The sequence below is a fragment of the Fusarium vanettenii genome (genome assembly GCF_000151355.1).
Source record: "Fusarium vanettenii 77-13-4 chromosome 4 genomic scaffold NECHAsca_3_chr4_2_0, whole genome shotgun sequence".
Lineage (NCBI taxonomy): Eukaryota > Fungi > Ascomycota > Sordariomycetes > Hypocreales > Nectriaceae > Fusarium > Fusarium vanettenii.
This window is the reverse complement of record NW_003315879.1, coordinates 1295054-1313575: the sequence shown is the minus strand read 5'-3', so window position 1 is coordinate 1313575 and position 18522 is coordinate 1295054. Positions and strand designations below refer to the sequence as shown.

General features: G+C 53.7%; 3 protein-coding genes across 3 annotated transcripts; 2 read left to right on the top strand and 1 right to left on the bottom strand.

The window, feature by feature from the left end:
* Nucleotides 1-4272: 4272 nt before the first annotated feature.
* NECHADRAFT_92660 (uncharacterized protein) lies at nt 4273-6368 on the top strand (the record flags this gene model as incomplete). Its single annotated transcript, XM_003052073.1, has 2 exons — nt 4273-4369; nt 4483-6368. 2 exons carry the CDS (start codon nt 4273-4275, stop codon nt 6366-6368), a joined length of 1983 nt encoding a protein of 660 aa, XP_003052119.1.
* A 3709-nt stretch (nt 6369-10077) lies between these two features.
* On the top strand, nt 10078-11442 carry NECHADRAFT_78974 (uncharacterized protein; the record flags this gene model as incomplete). The annotated part of the gene is made up of 1 exon (XM_003052072.1): nt 10078-11442. The coding sequence occupies one exon, from the start codon at nt 10078-10080 to the stop codon at nt 11440-11442; it is 1365 nt and encodes a 454-aa protein (XP_003052118.1).
* Nucleotides 11443-12448: 1006 nt separating this feature from the next.
* Nucleotides 12449-16025, bottom strand: NECHADRAFT_10619 (uncharacterized protein; the record flags this gene model as incomplete). Its single annotated transcript, XM_003051623.1, has 2 exons — nt 12449-15767; nt 15919-16025. Coding segments are annotated over 2 exons (3426 nt in total), but the record flags the coding sequence as incomplete, so codon positions are not given.
* Nucleotides 16026-18522: the final 2497 nt, after the last annotated feature.

Here is an 18522-nt window from a genome sequence, read left to right as displayed (position 1 = left end):
TCAGATGTGATGGAACATGTTAGCGCTCGGGTGGTGTTGTGCATACCCGGGCAAACATGCTTAAGCGCCGGCCATGCGGGCTACATTTTGACAAGGAATTTAGCCCAAAATTGGAAGCTAAGAAGGGGGCTAAATGATCTAGTGAGTGATGGACAGAAGTCTCCGGCGATGGTGTCATGAGGATAACGGCAATTATAATCATGGTGGCTCTTTTCTGAGCCCTTGTCAGGGATCAGGGGTGACATGGCGCGGGCATGAGAGAAGGCGATGAATAACGGAGGCGGCCGGTAGTGTTTTTTTTCTCGTTCTTTGCAGCGGGGGCTCAATGACTCGCATTGGCGGGGAGCTATGAAAGGTTTGACTAGGCCGGACTTGGGAGACGGGCTTGAAGCTCGGGATGGCATCCGTGAAGCTATTGACCTCGAGATGGACTGCTCTGGCACGATAGATGCTGTAGGTTTGCAGGAGGCGGTCGAGATGGTCTCATAGCGGAAAGGATATATGTCAGACGGGTCGGTCCTTTTGGCATAGGCTTTGGGAGAAAACAAGGGTGAATAGTAGGATAGGCATGCATCCTGGCAAGTAGGTTTGCAAACTACGTAGGTATGAGTAGTTGCGAGCCAACTTGACATGGATGTCGGAGCAAAGGGACTTTGAAGGTCGAGATTCACAGTCGACGGCAGATAGGCTACGCTGTTGGTTGTTGGCTGCAAGTGTGCCGTCTGGCTTTTACCTTCAATGGGCTTGGCTTATCTATTTTTCCTGATGGTGTAGGAGAGAAACGTGCCTCGGGCCAGTAGTAAGGCCGGCCTGGACGGGGAATTTTGAGGGGGGATGATGGATCTGGCGGTTGGACAAACCATGATCGACTGTGGCACAGCCTCCTCCGCAAACCACGAGCAACGGGCATATGAAGATCTCATCTTGGAAAAAAAACAAAAACAATACAAGGCAACGGTGGCAGCCTCGACTACAGCCTCGGCGCCTTTCAGCTACTAACAATAACAACAAGACCAACGCCAACGGCAACCCCATCGACGCCATCGAGAAGCCTCGTCTTGCCTTGTCTTGCCTGCCTTTCCGCTCCATGCCCCCGACACCCGTCATCGCCCGCCCGTCACATCGCCCGCTCACTGCATCGTCGAGTCTGTAAGGCCCCCCGCCCATCCTGCCAGGGGTCCTGTAGGTCCAGAAACGTGCCCTCTGTGTGCGGCTGGCGAACCAGGACGGCCCTGGAAAGGCCCTAGAACAAGGACCCCAGAGATAGTCGTGCTGTGCAACATGATTGGTTAAAGCTCCCCTACATCCCTGTCAAGCCACCTGCGGCTCGCGCTGAAGAAACAGACCAATCTTGATCGCTGGCCGGGGTGAACAAGCAAGCGCCCCAGAAGACGCTAAGCCTATTGTGTCTGAGCGTGCCCGCCAACCCCTGCCCCGCGGCAGGCGCTACGCATCGGTTGGTCCCGCGGGCCCCGCTCCTGCTGCACGAGCCAACGTTTCGTCACACCTCATCTGTCGAATCACGGGCCAGAAGACGTCTTTTTCCAACGACACTACATGGCTCGGGGCCTGTTCAGCAGACCGACCTTTGCCCACGAAGAGGCAAGCAGAATTACACCTGGCCTGGCTGGCGCCAGAGGTGCGCACGAACCCTACCGCCACGGCCGGTCTTTTTTTCCTTTCCACTGCCTTTTTGCACTGCGAAAAGTCCGTCCCCCGTATGGGACCTCGCTCCCCGCTGCGGCTCACAGCACATTGCCGCGTACCGCATACCTAACTAGGTCTGTCTGCGTGCAAAGCTTCCGTCGTGTAGTGGTGGTAGCGTCGTCCATGTGTCCTGTCGTCTTACGCCAGTTTCCTTGGTTGATGATGCTGCTCACTCCAACGGAACCATGTTGATGACCTCTTACCCTGTCTGCCACTGCTCACTCTGAGCTCACTGCTTGATTCCTTACCCTGTTCCATCTAATGGACCCTTCAGATGCAAAAAGCTCGTGACTTGGAAAGAACGGAATATCAGGCCCTATCCGTGGTCCACCTCAACCACCCCCGCGCCGCGGCTCGCCGAGAAGACGTCACCGTCTACCACCCCGGCCCCTAGTCCAGTCCACGACGCATGTACCACTAGCGATTCCCGCATACATTTGCAAAGAGAGAATTGGTGTTGAGGAATTTGATACGCCATTTCCGGGGCTTCTCGACTCGGCTGCGGGCATCCGCTTGCAGGTCTTCCAGCCACGGGGCCTCGCTGTTGACCAATCTGATGCCTGACCGCCTCTCTCGGGACTGTCATGCCCCCGTCTGGCCGTCTGTTGGGGCCCTTTGAGAGAAACAGACATACAATTCATTGTCTGCTGTGCCCAGAGCAGACAGCGCCCCTGCCGCAATTCTCCCGAGTACGTTCTAGCCGGCCGTGGACCTCTGTCGCACGACTTGCGAGAGGCCCAGCGTGAACTGTGACTCGCAAACCGTGAATTGCTCAAACGGCACATGGCTGCACTAGGGCGACCGTTTAATGAGTGCAATTCAATCACGATCGAATAGACTTTTCCGGCCGGCACAGTACATCAGCTCTGCCTGCTTAGCATGGGACGGCCCTGCGATGGGCCATGAGGATAGAAGCTAGCGGACAGTCTGATCAAGCACCCTTGTGCGACCTTTTCGTCCTTTACCCCTTCCGATGGACCTCCGCATCTGCAGATGCAGGAGCCGGATGAGCACCTCGCTGTCTGTCTGCGTCGACAGCTAGCCCACGACACGGTTGGGTGTTGCTGCCGCATGATCCAGCCAAGGTGGTTCAAGTTGTCGCCCGATTGAAGCATTCCCACGCCATCCATCCACCACGTCGAGATACAGATCTCCTGCAAGGAACTCGGTACACGTTTGTTTTGTGTTTCCTACCGAAATGTCGGCTCTCGAGCAGTGATTAAACACAAACAATGGCATGGTTCAGAACCGGAAGCTCAACCGCCTTACAGGGCAGTTCTTGGGACGGGGGAGGGGAGGTGGAGGGCCTCAAAAGATAGAGTCAAAGCTCGCCGCCTCGCATATCCTCCCGTGAGGAGCTAGATCCGAAAAGGATCCAGCTAGCCAGCCTCCCCCCTCTCTCTGAGCTCTGGATGCAAGCAGAGTGGCTGCGTGGTATCCCCACGGACTGTCCAGATGGGCACACCATGCGCGACTTTCCCCTTTGGATGAGGCACCCCTGCCCGTCGTCTCCAATTCTTCGCGCTCATCTATTCCTAGAGTGGAGATTCGATGGGCACTTGTTCTTGCAGAGCGACCGTCTTTGCCGGCCCATCCTCATTGGCTTCTCTAAGCGCAGTCGCTGTCTCTCGTGCCATGGCATGCCTCGTCGTGCATGATGCAAAAATAGCAACACACGGTCGATTCGATGAATGGAAAGCCATGATCGAATCGCTCTTGGATGGGCCGCGAGAGAGGCGGCCAAAATATAAGGATTTAGCCCTCCAGCAGCCGCCGATAATTTTGCCCTCTTTCTTCCTCGTTGTGTTGTGTTTTTTTGTGTGTTCAAGGCGAGAAGATCCCAAGTGTCGACAGAGGTTTCCCTCTCCTCTAACCGCCCTCCTCCAAATCCTCCTCCCACTCTCCCGAAATCATTCTTACGAATATCCAGTGAAGGGCAAGCTGGACTTGCTTGGAACCAGTCACTCCTTGCGACCAAACGGTTTATTATTTGGCAATATAATCGAAGCGGACGAAACGAACGAAGCGAAACGAAGCGAAAGCGTATTGGAAGAGAGAATCGTGATATTGATGCAAAGGGGCCTGGCTGCCACTTACACACGGTTCTACACAATTCGCTCAGATCTTATCGATTCTGATCGAAACAATAACGCTAATTTAATTGCACTCGTTGGACCGGAGTATTGTCAACTCCGACTCGACAGTCACATCCCTGGTCAGTCAGTCTTCTCTTTTCTTCAAGGCCCAACCTTTTACTCTACTGGACCCTCAGCGGCCCAGCCAGCCATGGAGCCTGGGTAGTCCAGCCCAGCCCTCAACGACAATCAGTCTAGGGGCCCTGGGTACCCTTCCCATCCATATCCCGCCCGTGATCGACTCCACCCTACGGTACCGTGCGTGGTGGCTAACTGGACACAGTACCACGCCCCCCTGGCCTGGCACACCCCCTCCTCCCGGGCCCCAGCACGCCAATACTGTCCGGACCAGCATCGCAGGCTACAAATGTCTACGCTGCCCCCCGACCATCGCAAAGGCGCGCCGCGAGCAGCTGGAAACACAGTCAACATGGCTGTAACTCAGTCTTCCAAGGCCAAGCCGGCCTCAAAAGCCAGCAATGGCAAGCCCAGAACAAAGACGCAGATGCATCGCCGTTCAAGAACAGGTTAGTTTGTTGCGCCCACTTACACGGTTGGGGAGATTGGGGGAACTCATGAGCGTCCTCATGAGCGCCCTCGGCTTCACTCTGAAGACGTAAGACTGACCATACAACCACAGGCTGCTACACATGCAGACTGCGACGCAAGAAGTGCGACGAGGGCTCGCCCATGTGCACCGCCTGCAAGCACCTGGGTTTGCAGTGCGAGTATAAGCGACCCATGTGGTGGAGCAACAATGATATGCGACGCAAGCACAAGGACGACATCAAGATGATCATTAAGCGCAAGAAGCTTTCTGAAAAGTCGTCGCACAACATGCAAAACTCGGTCTCCAGCTCACCTCCAGGCCTCACCCGATCTCTGCCCACGTCCTCCTCCTTCACTGACACCCTCGACCGCACAAGGTCGGCCTCGATTGACTCGCACTTTTCCACTGCCTTCAACTTCAACAGCCCTCCCAGTGGCAACGAGTATGGCTTTGGTGCTCCCATGCACCCCGAGCTCATGTTCGGCAGCTACTCACCCTATGAGATCGACGTCAAGACTGAGCGCCAGATGTTTGTCAACGATGTGCCCACTCTTCGCGAGTCGCACATCTCCACCTTTAGCACATTTCAGACTCCTCCTCCCGCCGGCACAGTTCTGCCTCCAGGCCCTCTCGATAGTGAGTGGACTGAGCAGATCCGCAAGGAGTCGCTCTCTGAGGAGACGTTGAACTGCAACTTCTTCGACTTCTCACATGGCCCCTCGGCCGAGACCAGACAGGTCCAGATTGAGCTTGAGGAGAATGACCAGCGCCTGCTGGATCACTTCATCCAGTTTGTTCTGCCAACAATCTTTCCCATCCTCGAGTCGAATCAACATGGCTCGGTCGGCTCTGACCTGATTCTCCCCGCCCTTCAATCCAACAGCGCCTATTTGCACTGCTGCCTCAGCGTCGCCGCCCAGCACCGCAAGTCACACGCCAATGTCGCCGGCGAGGACATTGACGGTGATATTATGCGCCACCGCTACGCTACCATCTGGGCCCTCTGTGAGGCTCTGAAGAAGGATGAGAACCACCAGCAAATCCTTGAAGCCACCCTTGGCCTCATCTTCTTCCAGTCCGTGGTCGGTCGATATGACGATGGCCTGCTCGACATCCCCTGGCACCAACACTTCCAGGCCGCCATCAGCCTTGTGCAGAAGCTCGACCTCCCCGGCATCGTTGCCGACCCCACTCGGGCCTCGATGCAGACTCCCTTCAACATGTCACTCACCTCTTGGATTGACATCCTTGGCGCCACCATGAAGGGACGATCACCAACCTTTGCCCATACCTACCGTGAGAAGCACCTTTCTCAGGTCAACCCCAGTCTTGGCCTGCGAGAACTCATGGGCTGCGACGATCGGGTCATGTACCTCATCTCAGAGATTGCCTGCCTCGAGTCCCTCAAGAAGGACGGCATGGATGACTTTACTCTCTGCCAACACGTCTCAGCTCTTGGTGAGCAGATCAGCTTGACTGAGATGGGCGATGCAGGCCCCAAGATGCCCTTCAATGCCAATGGCAGCCTTTCACCTAAGCAGCTGTCCAAGAACATGACAATGGCTTTCCGCATTGCTGCGCGCATCTTCCTTTGCAGCCTGGTCCCCGGCTTCAACCCCAATCAGCCCTCTCCCATGGGCCTGGTTGAGAAGCTGACCTCGGTGCTTCAGCACATCCCCTCTGGCCCCAACGGGTTTGACCGCAACCTTGCCTGGGTCTACCTGATTGGCGGCTCCATCAGCGTCCCTGGCAGCACATTCCGGGCCTTCTTTGAGGACCGGCTTGCTCAGCTGGGTGACCTGGCCAAGTTTGGGTCGATGGGTCGCGTGGCGACTCTTCTGCACGAGGTCTGGCTGCAGAATGATAACCTCTCGGGTGCTAGCTCACCCGGGTCTTCGGCGTCTGAGATGACCCAACCGCACATCCACTGGCGGGATGTCATGGAGATGAAGGGATGGGACTTCTTGTTGATCTGAGCCTCACCCCAGCACCGCTTCTACAGAGCCTTCAACAGCTGGCCTTTGAAGGGTAGTGGGCGCGAGCATGCTGGTTGAGGCCCCATGGGTCATCCCAGCAACAAGTTGTACCCTCACCTTCTTTTCCATGAGGGCGGCGTAGGTCCGTCTCACAAGGCGATGCAGGCATTTGCTAGCCGCCGAGGACCGGGATTGGGAGCTTCTGCTCCCATGTCCTTTATGAGGCATTATCATTCGCTTCTTATCTCTCCTGGCCCTTTCTGGGGTTTCAAGAGGGGGCATTTCCTATTATACTTTCTTTTTTTACACTATGTTCTTCATTTACAATGATACCTACTGGGATGGGACCTTTATAGAGGAAGCCGCAAGGCGTTTTGGGCTGGAATTAAGCCTTCAGAGAAGAGCTCGACACTTGGAGACACGCACACCACTTCTCGACACACACACACTTTGGGATACAATGGGGCTGGGGAAGCAAAGAAGCATGGCATTGTGGAGGTTGCATGACGGAGGTTGTGGACGATTGGCTGGAGTGAAGCATGAGGGTGGCAGAGAGTCACGACCATATGCAGGAACAATGGGACGACGATAGGACGGATACGACAATGGATGTTGAGGAATGGGTTTCTTTCTTTGGATTGGGTTGGATTGGGACGAGTACCGCAAGACTCGGGATCGTTCGCTTTTTTTCATATTCGTCATCATCATCATTTCATGGTCATGGTCATCTATATACCAAGCGGGCAATGGTACAGGGGAGGACATGGAAAACGGCGCAGGGCAGGTTTCTGGCATTGGCATTAGGCATTAGGTGGGATTGGGGGGGGGGGGGGGGGGGGGGCAGGGAAGGATGATGATGATACTGTATGTATGAGATGGAATTTTTTTTGAAGCTCTGGGTAGCTCGGATATGGGCTAGCTCCCAGACTGGGGAAGTAGATGAGAAAGAAAGAAAGAAAGAAAGAAATCATGTGTAATGACAGAGTACAAGGATTACAGCTGGCTTGACATTGACAGACAAGATGTGGCTGGCTGACTACCTGGACAAAGACACAAACTCTTGCATTGGACACACGCCTCTCTCCAGTTATGATGCTACCTTGGATTGTTTCGGCATCTTTTTTGAAAGAAACGGAAATCAGATGAGATCAGATGAGGCGAGAAGACATGCTCGATTGCAAGGTCGCCAAATGGGCCCAAAACGGGGACAAGGCCCGAGATGGCGAGAGGTTGTAGAGCTGAGCTGCCAGGATGAGTTTAAATGCCTCTCTCTCTCTTTCTCTTTACAGTGTTTGATCCGCTGCTGGTACAGAGTTGGATTTCAGCAGGCATGAACCCCTAGTCCCTGCAAGCTGTTGAAAGATGGCGGGTAAGCAGCATCACACCACACTCACTCTTTACAAGGTTACTACTACTACCTACATAGAAGGATGGAAGCTATGAAAGAGGGTAGAGATCGGGTTAGGGTATCATCGACTGTGGATGACCTCTTTTTTGGAGACCCTGGGATGGATGCACTGCGTGGCCTGACGAGAGTGGAAGATTAGATTAGCAGGAATAGCCTTGTACCCCTGGGGGAAGGGAATGCGATGCGATGTAATGCAAATGCGGGTGCACAATGCAATGGTGTTTTTCTGTGTTTAGTATTCCGGGGGAAGAGAAGCCGTGAGGGTTATGTAGTCATGACATGATGATACCTAACAATAACTATTTTATGCTGCAGTGAAGCCATCCCATATGTAAATGCAATGTAATGTAATGCAGAGCTAGAGGATTCCCCTCCTGGCCTTGTCCTTCCCGCCCGCCCCCGGACGGGCCCGTTTGGCTCGTCTAGCTTGCAGCAGAGGGCAGGCCAGAGTCAGAGGGACCAGCACAGCAGCGCATTAGAGCCTGCGTTGAATCTAAGGTACGGGGAAGCGAAGGCTACAGTTTGTGAGTTGCCCTGTGTTTCCCCAGTCGTGACATGGCAATCGAAAAAGAACACCACGTATGTTTGGGTCTAGCACGGGCCTCCGAATACGGTATTTTTGTGAGTCGAATGATTCAGACAGTGCGTAGAGGAAGAGCAATTGACTCGTCTACGATGGGTGTGTGAGGTGTTCTCCGCGGATAGAGAGACAGAATCTAGATTTGTGTGGGTGTGAGAGAATGAGGGACCTTTTGGCGAGAGAAACCCAAGATTTCCAGACCGAGAACGAGATGGATGATCGGGTAGAAAATTTAGAGACAGGGGGATTGGGATGAATGACAGGGCCAAGAAGGGCATGGTAGAAAGACAAGGGTTCTCCGGTGGCGACCGTTGAAGGACAAAGAGACAAGAGACAACAATAGATAGATAGTCAGTATCACCTGAAGCTTCTTTGTCTGTTTCAACATGTGAACAAGATCTCGCATCAACACCATCATCTGGAACTATCGTCTCGTATCAGGTGTAAAGAAAAAAAAAGCACTCACTCACCAGTGGCCAACTCACAAGCCCTTATCTCTGCCGATTCACGCATTCGATTGCACGACCCAAGGTAAGAAACCGAAAGAGAGGCAGCCCATCAAACGGACGACGACGACCTAAATAACCTGCTTTTTTTTTCTTCTCTTCTTGCCCAGTCCTCGTGGTTTATTTTTGGCCCTGCTGAAACCAACGGGCCGCCTCTGAGAGAGGCCATCACCAGATCTCTATTGGGTTTTGCAGGGCTCTTGCTAAGCGCTGTACATACGGCGCTTCGGTTCATGCCTGAGATGAGTGTCAAATCTCATAGGCTCTCGTTACAAGGGCCTTCCCACGGGCCAGGCCTTTTTACTGGCCTTTAGGCGCTAAACCTCAGGGTTTGCTTGTGGGGTGAGGATCCAATCAGAGGCGTTTTTTATGGCCGCGCGGCTATTTTCTGAGACGCAGCCAACCAAGACCATCACCACTCGTCCTTCGCGACTTGTAAACCACCCCACGGTCTCAACACCAAGAAGATCCAGACCCAGAATGTTCTGAGCTGGAAACCAACCCCATCTCTGGCGCCCTTGTCAAGTGACAGGGGCATACGACACCAACCGACTGGCTCCCCCGGTTGCCCGATCGAAAACCTTGGGTTCCATGTATAGATCTTGGGAAACGGATAGGCTGTGGAGAAAGCATGACTCTTTTTTTTCGGCAACCATTGGGCGGTAAAAAAGTATGCCGACTGAACAGATGAGTTTTACGATGGAAGCCTGGGGGCCTGTTGTTTCCGTGGACCACGATGGGCTCGGATTCCGTCTTTGTCGTATGTCTTTGGGTCTTTTTCCACCCGACAATCTGTTCATCTCTTTCTCTTTCTCTCCCCATTCTTCTCTTGTCCAACAATTCAGCTTTCCTTTCTTTCCTTACTCCCTTTCCTTATCTCTCTCTCTCTCTCTCTCTGTTCTATTTCCTTACTTCATTCACGATCTACTACTTGTTCAGACAAACAATCAGCTTGTTCTACTTGACTCATTTTCTTTGGTCTCTTTGTCACTCACGCTGGTTGTGTCTGACTGGAACAAATTTCATATCCATACTGTTCCTTTTTTTTTTCTCAATGTCCCTCTCAGCTTGATCTCCCATTTCCAGTTTCAGCCATACACGATTCAATACTATCGACAACGACCAACATCACGACTCGAATATCCACATCACGACTTCAAACCGATATTACGAAACAACATCCAACAACCCATTGCTTCTTCACATCCCGCCAAGATGCCTTGGGCTCGACTCCCCACACCCCTCCGCCTCCTCCTCCTCACGGCGCTCTGCACATCTACAACATCCGCCCTCCCCGCCAGCCGCATCTTTGCCCGCGAGGACACATGCGGCGCCGATAGAGTCTCCTGCAACAGCGACCTGACCGACCTCTTCTGCTGCCCCAAGGACTACTCATGTATACTCCTCGCCGGTGACACCTCGGCAATGTGCTGCCCGGCGGGCAGGAACTGCAACGAGGTCCGGCCTATTACGTGTGATCTCCGCGGTCAGGATATCACAAAGTATCCCAAGGCTCCTGTCATGACCATCATTACCAACCTTGAGCTTGAAAAGTGTGGAAGCATGTGCTGTCCCTTTGGTTACTCATGTGAGGGTGACAGCAAGTGTGTTCTCGACAAGGACCAATCCAGCGTTCCAGAGGGTGCAGAGTACCCCAGCGGAAGCTCCTCAGCAGCTCCTAGCGCAACATCGCCCACATCTAGTGAGACGGCCTCTGCCAGCGCTGAACCCACCTCCACCTCTGAGCCCTCCAAGGCCAGCGACGAGAACCAGAAGGAGGACCCAGAGGAGGAGAAGAAGGATTCAGGCCCCGCTACAACATCCATCGTCGGTGGTGTTGTTGGTGGCTGCATCATCCTCCTCATCATCGCCGTCGTCGTCTTCCTCTACTTCCGCCGGCAGAAGAAGCGTGAGGGCGGCCACGGCGAGAAGGGCGGTCACTTCTACGGCGGCGGCGGTAGCACCTCGAGCAGCGAGGCCTCGTTTGGCAACTTCATCTCGGAGCCTATCGTCCAGCCAAACTCGTACCGCGCCGACTTTATCCTCAAGACGCCCTCCCAGAACTCGCAGGTCTCCGGCAGCAGTTCCAGCGTCCCTCAGAGCCAATTCTCAGGAGCCCAGAGCCAATTCTCGGGCGCCAGCTCTAGTGTTCCTCAGAGGCAGTTCTCCTATTCTTCCACGCCTACACGAGTACCTCAAGGTCCTCCTCGCATCCGCATCTCCATCCCCAACCCCTTTGACTCCCCCAACCCTTCACCCAACCACAAGTCTGCCCAGATGAGCCCCATCGACGACACGCCCGTCCGCCACGGCACTGTCCGTCTACCGCCCATCCGCGCCATGAAGGCCTCGTCACAAATCAGCCGCCGCCCTGACAGCCCAGACCTCCAGCGCGAGCCCAGCTGCGAGAGCATCAACGTCTTTGCCGACCCCAGCGACGTTGTCAAGCCTCGCCGCCTGACACACGCCACAACTTTCACAGACCTGATGGACGAGGCCGACCTCCGAGGCGTTGGCCGAGGGAAGGCTTACGCACCTGGGACAAAGCCTCACGTACCGGGGACAACACCAAGAATCTAGACTGTCTTTTTCAAAGTGTTTTCTTTTTTGTTGTAAACATGCTACAAGCCCCCATCACTTTAATCTGACCTCCCCCCCAAATTTCAACCCATCCTGCAGCGCACGATGGGATGCCCTCGTTATGTACATACATGATCAAACACCTCTTTAAACCTTTTTACGCATCTCACCGCATTAGAAACCGGGCTTCTCTAAAAGTAGGCCCTGGCGTTGCGGAAAGCATGGGAGGGAGTCTGTCGTTTATACCCTGAAAGATTTTACCGGGACATTGTCTGCCATGTGTTTTAGCAACTGTTCATTTTTTTTGTACTCTTGTTTGTTGGAAAAGGGATATAGACACGTTCTGAATGATAAGCAAAACACATTTCTGTTACTTCTTACTCTTGTCAAGTGAATCAACTCATACATCTTTTCCGAAACTACAATTTCGAGATACTAGCATGACATTAGACACAAGAGTTATATGTTGCTCTAGATGGTGAAGAATCATCCATCTCAGGATATCCCCACCCCTTCAGACTCAAACATCAAAAATCCAGCTCCTTCACTATCGTCTTTTGGCCGTTGTATACTCCGACGCTCCCAAAAAAAATCAGTCCTAAGTGACACAAAGACAAGTCCATGCTAATGCCGACCCTCCCATCCATACATGAAAACATAGAAATAACGAGTGATAAAACAATCAAAGCCAGCGGGGCCTTGCGTACAGATAGGAAAATAACTAACAGTACAAAAATGTCAATGTAGCGATTGGGGGTATGTAGGTTGCGAGTGATCAGCTGTCCCAAATGAAAAAGTCTTTTCTCATGATGCCATCCCATCACATGGCTATTACCTCCTCTCTCTCTTCGTCTTTTAGATGGTGTCAATCTTGCTGTATGCGTTCTTACATGACGACGCATTTCTTCTCCTTCTCCTTGTCTTTGTCCACGGACCCGGTCGAGATGTCTGTCCATCCGGCGCTGCTGGCGGCGTCCGTGGCCTTCTTCTTCTTCTTTTTGCCCTTGCCAGTCCAGCCGCGCTTCTTGGCATCCTTAATGTTCTTAGCGGCGCTGCGCTCAGCACGGCTGGGTCGGCGGTTCACTGTTGGGGATGTCCTTGTGACGGGCACAGGGGGAGCATTCAGCCAAGCAGGTGCAGGCTGATGGGCAGGAAGTCCTGTGGGTACATGGTTACCTCCCTGCGACGAGGCGATACTATATATCGTCTCTAGACGCTCCACCGTCGGCCGTTGACCGGACCCGGGAACGGGTCGAGGGTGACGAGGAACCGGTGCAAGCAAAGGGGTCTCGCTTCGGCGGCCAGACGTCTGACGGGTTGGTGGGTCAAAGGCACCAGTCACACCTCTGGGGGTGCTGATAATGAGTGGTTGATCGAATTCGGGCTGTGTAAGGCTGGAAGGTCCTACTGATAGCGAACTGGGAAACGAATGTGACAGGTAATCACCATCCAGGCTTCCCACAGGCCTCCGTTGCACATGGTGGCCTCCTGAAAGACGTCTTGGGTTGCCTTGGCTGACCCTGTGATTTAGGCTTGCAAGCTGGCTAGAGCTGGGCAGAGGTGGCAATGCCGAAAGAGAGTCTTCCGTGGGCTGAGGTCTGGACCCTGGGAAAGGGAATCCATCAACTTGGTCAGCGGGTCGGCCGGCCTCGGGCCCGGGACCACCAGGCCAAGTTTGAGCGTTTGACAACCGCCTCACTCTAGACGCCGTACCCTGACCTGGCTGGGTCGTATGTTCGGTCGCTGGCGAAACATCCACATTCACTCTTGGGACCGGAGCCTGAGGTTGGGAGGGGGGTGGCAAACCCACAGCAGGATCGGCGGGAGCTGTCACGGCTCTGAAATCCACGGATGGGGCAATCGAAGACACGGAAGGGATTCGCGAGTCGGGCTCAGAGGTTGCCGTCTCTGGTTGGCGGGCAGCTTGTCGAGGCGAACCAGGTGGAGTAGCATCATAGAGATCGTCCTCCATCTCCTGTTGGGCCGAGGGGCTCGATCTTGGCCGATACGTAGAATCGACTCGCGGTCTACTCATAGTAGTCGAGTCACTCGCTGTTCTCTGAAATGGCGGTCGTTGAGGCGAAGCAGCAGGGTGATGGTGTCCGTCCTTGGAATCAAGAGAGCCCACACCTCCGTTGTTCTGTCCGAAAGAATGCATCCCAGCCGCATGCAAGTTTGGCATAGGGGGGATAGGAGGGATAGGGGCAGGTAGAGGAGCAACTGAGGGCCCACGCAGAAAAGCTGGCAAGTCTCCTGGGTCCTCCTTTTGGTATGGGGGTGGAGGAGGAACCCAGTTGTCAGCATCACTCTCATGCGGATGCTCTCGTCGACCGTCTGCACGGCGATACTCAATGGGGCGACCGTCTGCAGTCCGAGGATGAAGAGTTCGGTCCACAGCAGCAGCCGTCGCTGCACGACGCAGAGTGGTTTGAGAGCGAGGGCTTGCATGTGCATAGGGGGCGTCCAGTGCCTCCATCTCATCGATCGATAGACCATCTCCGTCATCGTCATCGTTGTCAGGTTCAGTCGTTCGAATGGCTGGGTTTTGGTTGGGACGTTGACCAATCCTCCGGGGGATCAAGGGGTCGTCATCATCTTGATTGTCGCGACTGTTTGTGCGCTCAGGTCTTGGTAGAGGAGGAACTGCGTGAGTTCGTGCGGCAGATGTAGCAGATCGGAGTAGATTAGAGCCCCCGCCACGGCCTCCTCGTCTTTGAGCCACAGTTCTTCGTCGGACAATGGCCACCTCTGTTGCAAGGTCACGTTGCTCCTCCTCCAAGACTTCGGGGTGGTCGGTGCCAACTTCGATGGTGATCTCGTTCTTGGTTCCGTCACGGATGCCATAATCAAAGTCGATGAGAGTAACTCTGCCGCCATCGACAAAGTCCATATCTTCCTCCTCGGTAACCAACCTCGGTGCGCCAACTCCTCGAGCTGTCACGACCAAGCGTTCCTGTGATGACGAGCTGCCAAACCCTGAAACCCATTTCACCATCTTCACTTCAGGCAACTCAGCTACCTTAGCGCCCGAAACGAACGTGTTCCTAAGCTTGTCGCAGAGAAGCTGCCACTGAGGTACTCTACCGCCCTCGGTTTCCTGTGCTCGCGTTGAAGGTCGTCGTGAGTTGCTGCTGTTTTGTCTGCCGAGGTTGGATGGCGATGATCCGTCATTCGATGATGATGCGCTGTCTGGAACGGCATCCAAGTCTTCAGGGACACCATAGATCCATACGTCCTTCCCTTGAAACCCAGCCGACACCAGTTCGCCCCGATATGTCGCAGAAGGAAGGGTAGAAGGGAGGAGCTTAGCCTGTGACGATGTACTTGGTACTGGTCCCGTGAAGTAGGTTGTGCCGTTCCTCAGGTCATCGATTCGAACAGCTCGGAATGTCTCAAAACTTCGGTCATACGTAAACGTCCAGCTTGCCTCTTCCTCGTTACCATCCTGGAGCAGAACTGCATGGCTGCAGTCTCTGCTGGTGTTGGGAAACAAAATCGACGTAGTCCAGAGTGGGCTCAAGTTGTCTTCGGACATGTGAGGACCTGGGTCGTAATATGGCGCCGTGATAATGACGGTGCTTGGCGGAGAGGAATGAATAGTAGTTCCAAGGATTTGAGTGCCATCATAGGAGAATGTCAGAGCATCGACGGCGTCGCACTTAACAGCTCGTCGATCAGTTGCAAGAGCATCAGCCCGTAGAGAGGACACTTCAATCCCGCCTTCATAAGCTGCGGCGACGACAGATCCACAGGGTGAGAGAGCAATGGCTCGAGGAGTGTTGTCAAGAATCATAGACTGTGTTCGACGCGGTGGGGTCTTTTCCATGTCGTAGAGATCAACCTGCATCTCGGTGGATAGCACCGCGAGGAGTGTACCTTTGTCGTTGATGCAGGCCGAGACAGGGCGGCGGAGAATCTTGAGTTCCCGCTTGATTTCAAGACTCGAGCCTCGTACATCCAACACATAAATCCTACCGGAATTGTACGCTAGAATGTGATGGCCCTTTGGGGAGGCACTATACTGCATACCCTCACCTCCAGGACATGACGAAGAGCTGATAGATGTTGAAATGAGTTTCACGGTGGTGATGTTTGGGCGCAGGAAAGCCTGAAAGAGATTCCGCTTGACTTCTTGGGCGAAGAGTCGGCGCAGTTGAGGGAGGTTATCGTCGTCCGAGGACGGGAAAGTCGAGTGGCTTGCGGAATACGAAGGACATTGTGACAGCTGCAAAAGATAGAGATGTGCTCGTTGGGAGACGGCTCTCCATTTACGGTTAAGGAGAACCAGAGACGCGAAGCTGCTAGGGTCGGCGAGTCGTAGGATCCTGAGGGAGAGTAGAGCGTTAGCATTTGGCGATAGGAAATCTTGGGCAGCCATCTCTCGACTGTTGTTTGCCCTGTCATCACTCCCCAAGACCCGCGCGATGCGGTAGGCGTTTCGACGCAACAGGGCGACAAGGACTCATTCGGACTCACTGTTCAATAATCTCATCCGGCAAGCTATCAAAAGGCGGAGGAGGGGGGAGAGGCATCTTTTCGATGCTGGAGCGACGAACGTCAGCGTCGACGGTCGGCGCGTCCATGACGCTCTGGCGCTCTACGGCGGAAGGCCAGTGATCATAGCAAGGGCGAAGACGAGAGGGGGGAAACGAGTCGTCGTAGTCGCAGCCGAGGGTCTTGCTTTGTTGTCGTTGGTGCGTGCGTGAGTGTTGGAGAGGAATGGGTGAATAAATTGGATGGTGAGCGTTGGTTGGTTCCGTCGTGTCGAGTAGCAGTAGTAGTAGCAGTAGTAGTAGTAGCAGTAGCAGTAGCTGAGGTGCGCTGCGCTCGCCTGTGGCTGACGCTTTGTGAGGCGAGGCGTGACGGCGGCGGGTCGACCTGGTGGAAAAGGAAGGTACAGGTATGGACGGGAGCGGTCCGAGGGGGAGGGGACTCGGGCGGTCAAGGTGTAAGCACTACAGACAGGAACAGACCTGAAAAGTGGCTCAGCAATTTTCAAGCTGTAAAGAAGAGAAGATGAAAAAACAAAGGGGATGCATGTGGTGTTGTTATTTTGCAAAGCATGAATATCAAACATGAGAATGAACAAATGGCGGCTCGTTATCCGTCCGTTGAGATCGGCGACAAGCCCAAAACTCGACTAGCAGATGCGCCGGTTGTCCAATGGCCTCGGGCTCAAGCTCCCGCTCCAAGGACCTTGAACTTGCAGATGCCGTCCGTCGCAATGATAATGCCAAATGCCGTCGCGCACGGAGCGTGATGTATACGGGCTACTTACTAGGTTGTCTTGCCTTGTCTTGCTGGGCAGACCACCTACGTATCTCCTCCGTCAAGCTTCTTTTGGCCCTGAATCAACCCCAAGACCTTGCAGCCTTGATTGGATGCTGGTCAGTTCGGCGGGGACAAGTTCACGTTGCCCTCTCCACTTGGTGCTCGTGCCACCAGGGGTTGACTCTTGTGCTTCGACCAGTATTTTGAGAAGAGAGCAACGATGCTATAATGGTGCCGTCGCAGACATGTTTACGGCGGTGGTAGATGCACCAGTCGCAGCATGGATCCTTTCCATCCTGCTGTAAACCATCCGACAGAGGCGCAGTGTCAAAACTGCACATCCACTGGATCCCATCCACAATCATATGCAGCTGAACGGCTCAGCCAGGGGGACGTCTTATGGCGCGAATAGTGAAACCCCAGTATGTCTCTGCCGCCCAACGTGACGCACCAGACGATCCAAGAGATGGCCCGAGACAGGAGAGAAACAGCCCGTCCCTTAATTCACGGACAGGCAGAAGAAAGAACAGAAAGTCCTCGCCGGAATGATGTAAGCGACAGGGGGTCTTGGTGGTTGGTGGAATTCTCCCGCTGCCTTGTCGTTGGCCTTCCCGTCGAGGTGCCATTCTGCGATGCCCGCATGTCTCGCCAAGACCCCAGAGGCCAAGCCACGGGGGAGGCGCCAGCCATTGAGGGATGCATTCATTCATGCTCTCATTCTCTTCCATGAGTTCCCCCTCCTCTCCCTGCATCGGACCCAACAAGCGAGTTGACTGTGGTATTTCTGAGGGTGTCCTGCAGAGAGCCGAAAACAAAAACAACAAACTACTTATTCAGGCCGATTTGCCGCTCACTGGTCGGTGCAACCCTGGCTTGTCAAAAGTTGGTTGCTTTGTTGGTTCATCTCGTTCGTTGTCTCTACTCACGCTCCCTAGACGAGATCTGCCTCCAGTCCCAATAAAAGCCATGGATCCATCCTCTAGATCTATTCTTAGAAACCCGCTTACTCACAGTGGCACCCTGCAATCGTGCACATCCGTGTGTCATTCTGATAAGAGTGCATTCCGATGCCAAGAATCACATTTCAGAGAATCACAGAGTTGCTCTTGATATCACAATCACTCTCATCACACAGGGCTGAGGCATGTCACAAGAAAGCATACCACAGAAGAATGCGGCTTGTTCCCCCTGACTAGGGAAATGTTGCTCAACGTGTGGTATGTGACAGGCGTGAACCCCGCTCGACTAATAAGCGACCTAGACGAGGAAACTCGTGTGAACTGTCATGTTGAAGAAAAGGGGAGCCGATGCAGAATGACCACATTTGACCTCGGCATCAGAAGATGTTATTATTTCGTCGATTGGGTATATGGGATAAAAATACCCGAATTACATAAGACTCAAAGTTCTTTCATGTTTATTCTTAAGTAGGTTCTTTTTACAGTTCTCAATGGTTATTCGTATCTCGTATTAATTAGATCACCATCAACCTCCCGATGTGGATGCTTTTCTCGAACCACGTGGCAGTGAACTTGATCTTATGGAAGATAGTAGCTAGGCAGCTGTAGTCATGGTACTATGACAGCTTCTTCTAACCGTTCTGCAAGTAGGAAAATATTCGTGGCCATGTAAATCTGAGCCCGGTCGCGAATGTGGCACAACGCAGGGAAGATTCCAAACGCTTACACTATTTCATCCCTTTTCTAAGAAGCCCTTGACAGCAGGAGTAAGCTGAACCAATTTCCTCATAGACACTAGCCAATGAATGTGAGATATAGTACTCGGGAGGAATGAGGCAGGGCTTTCTTC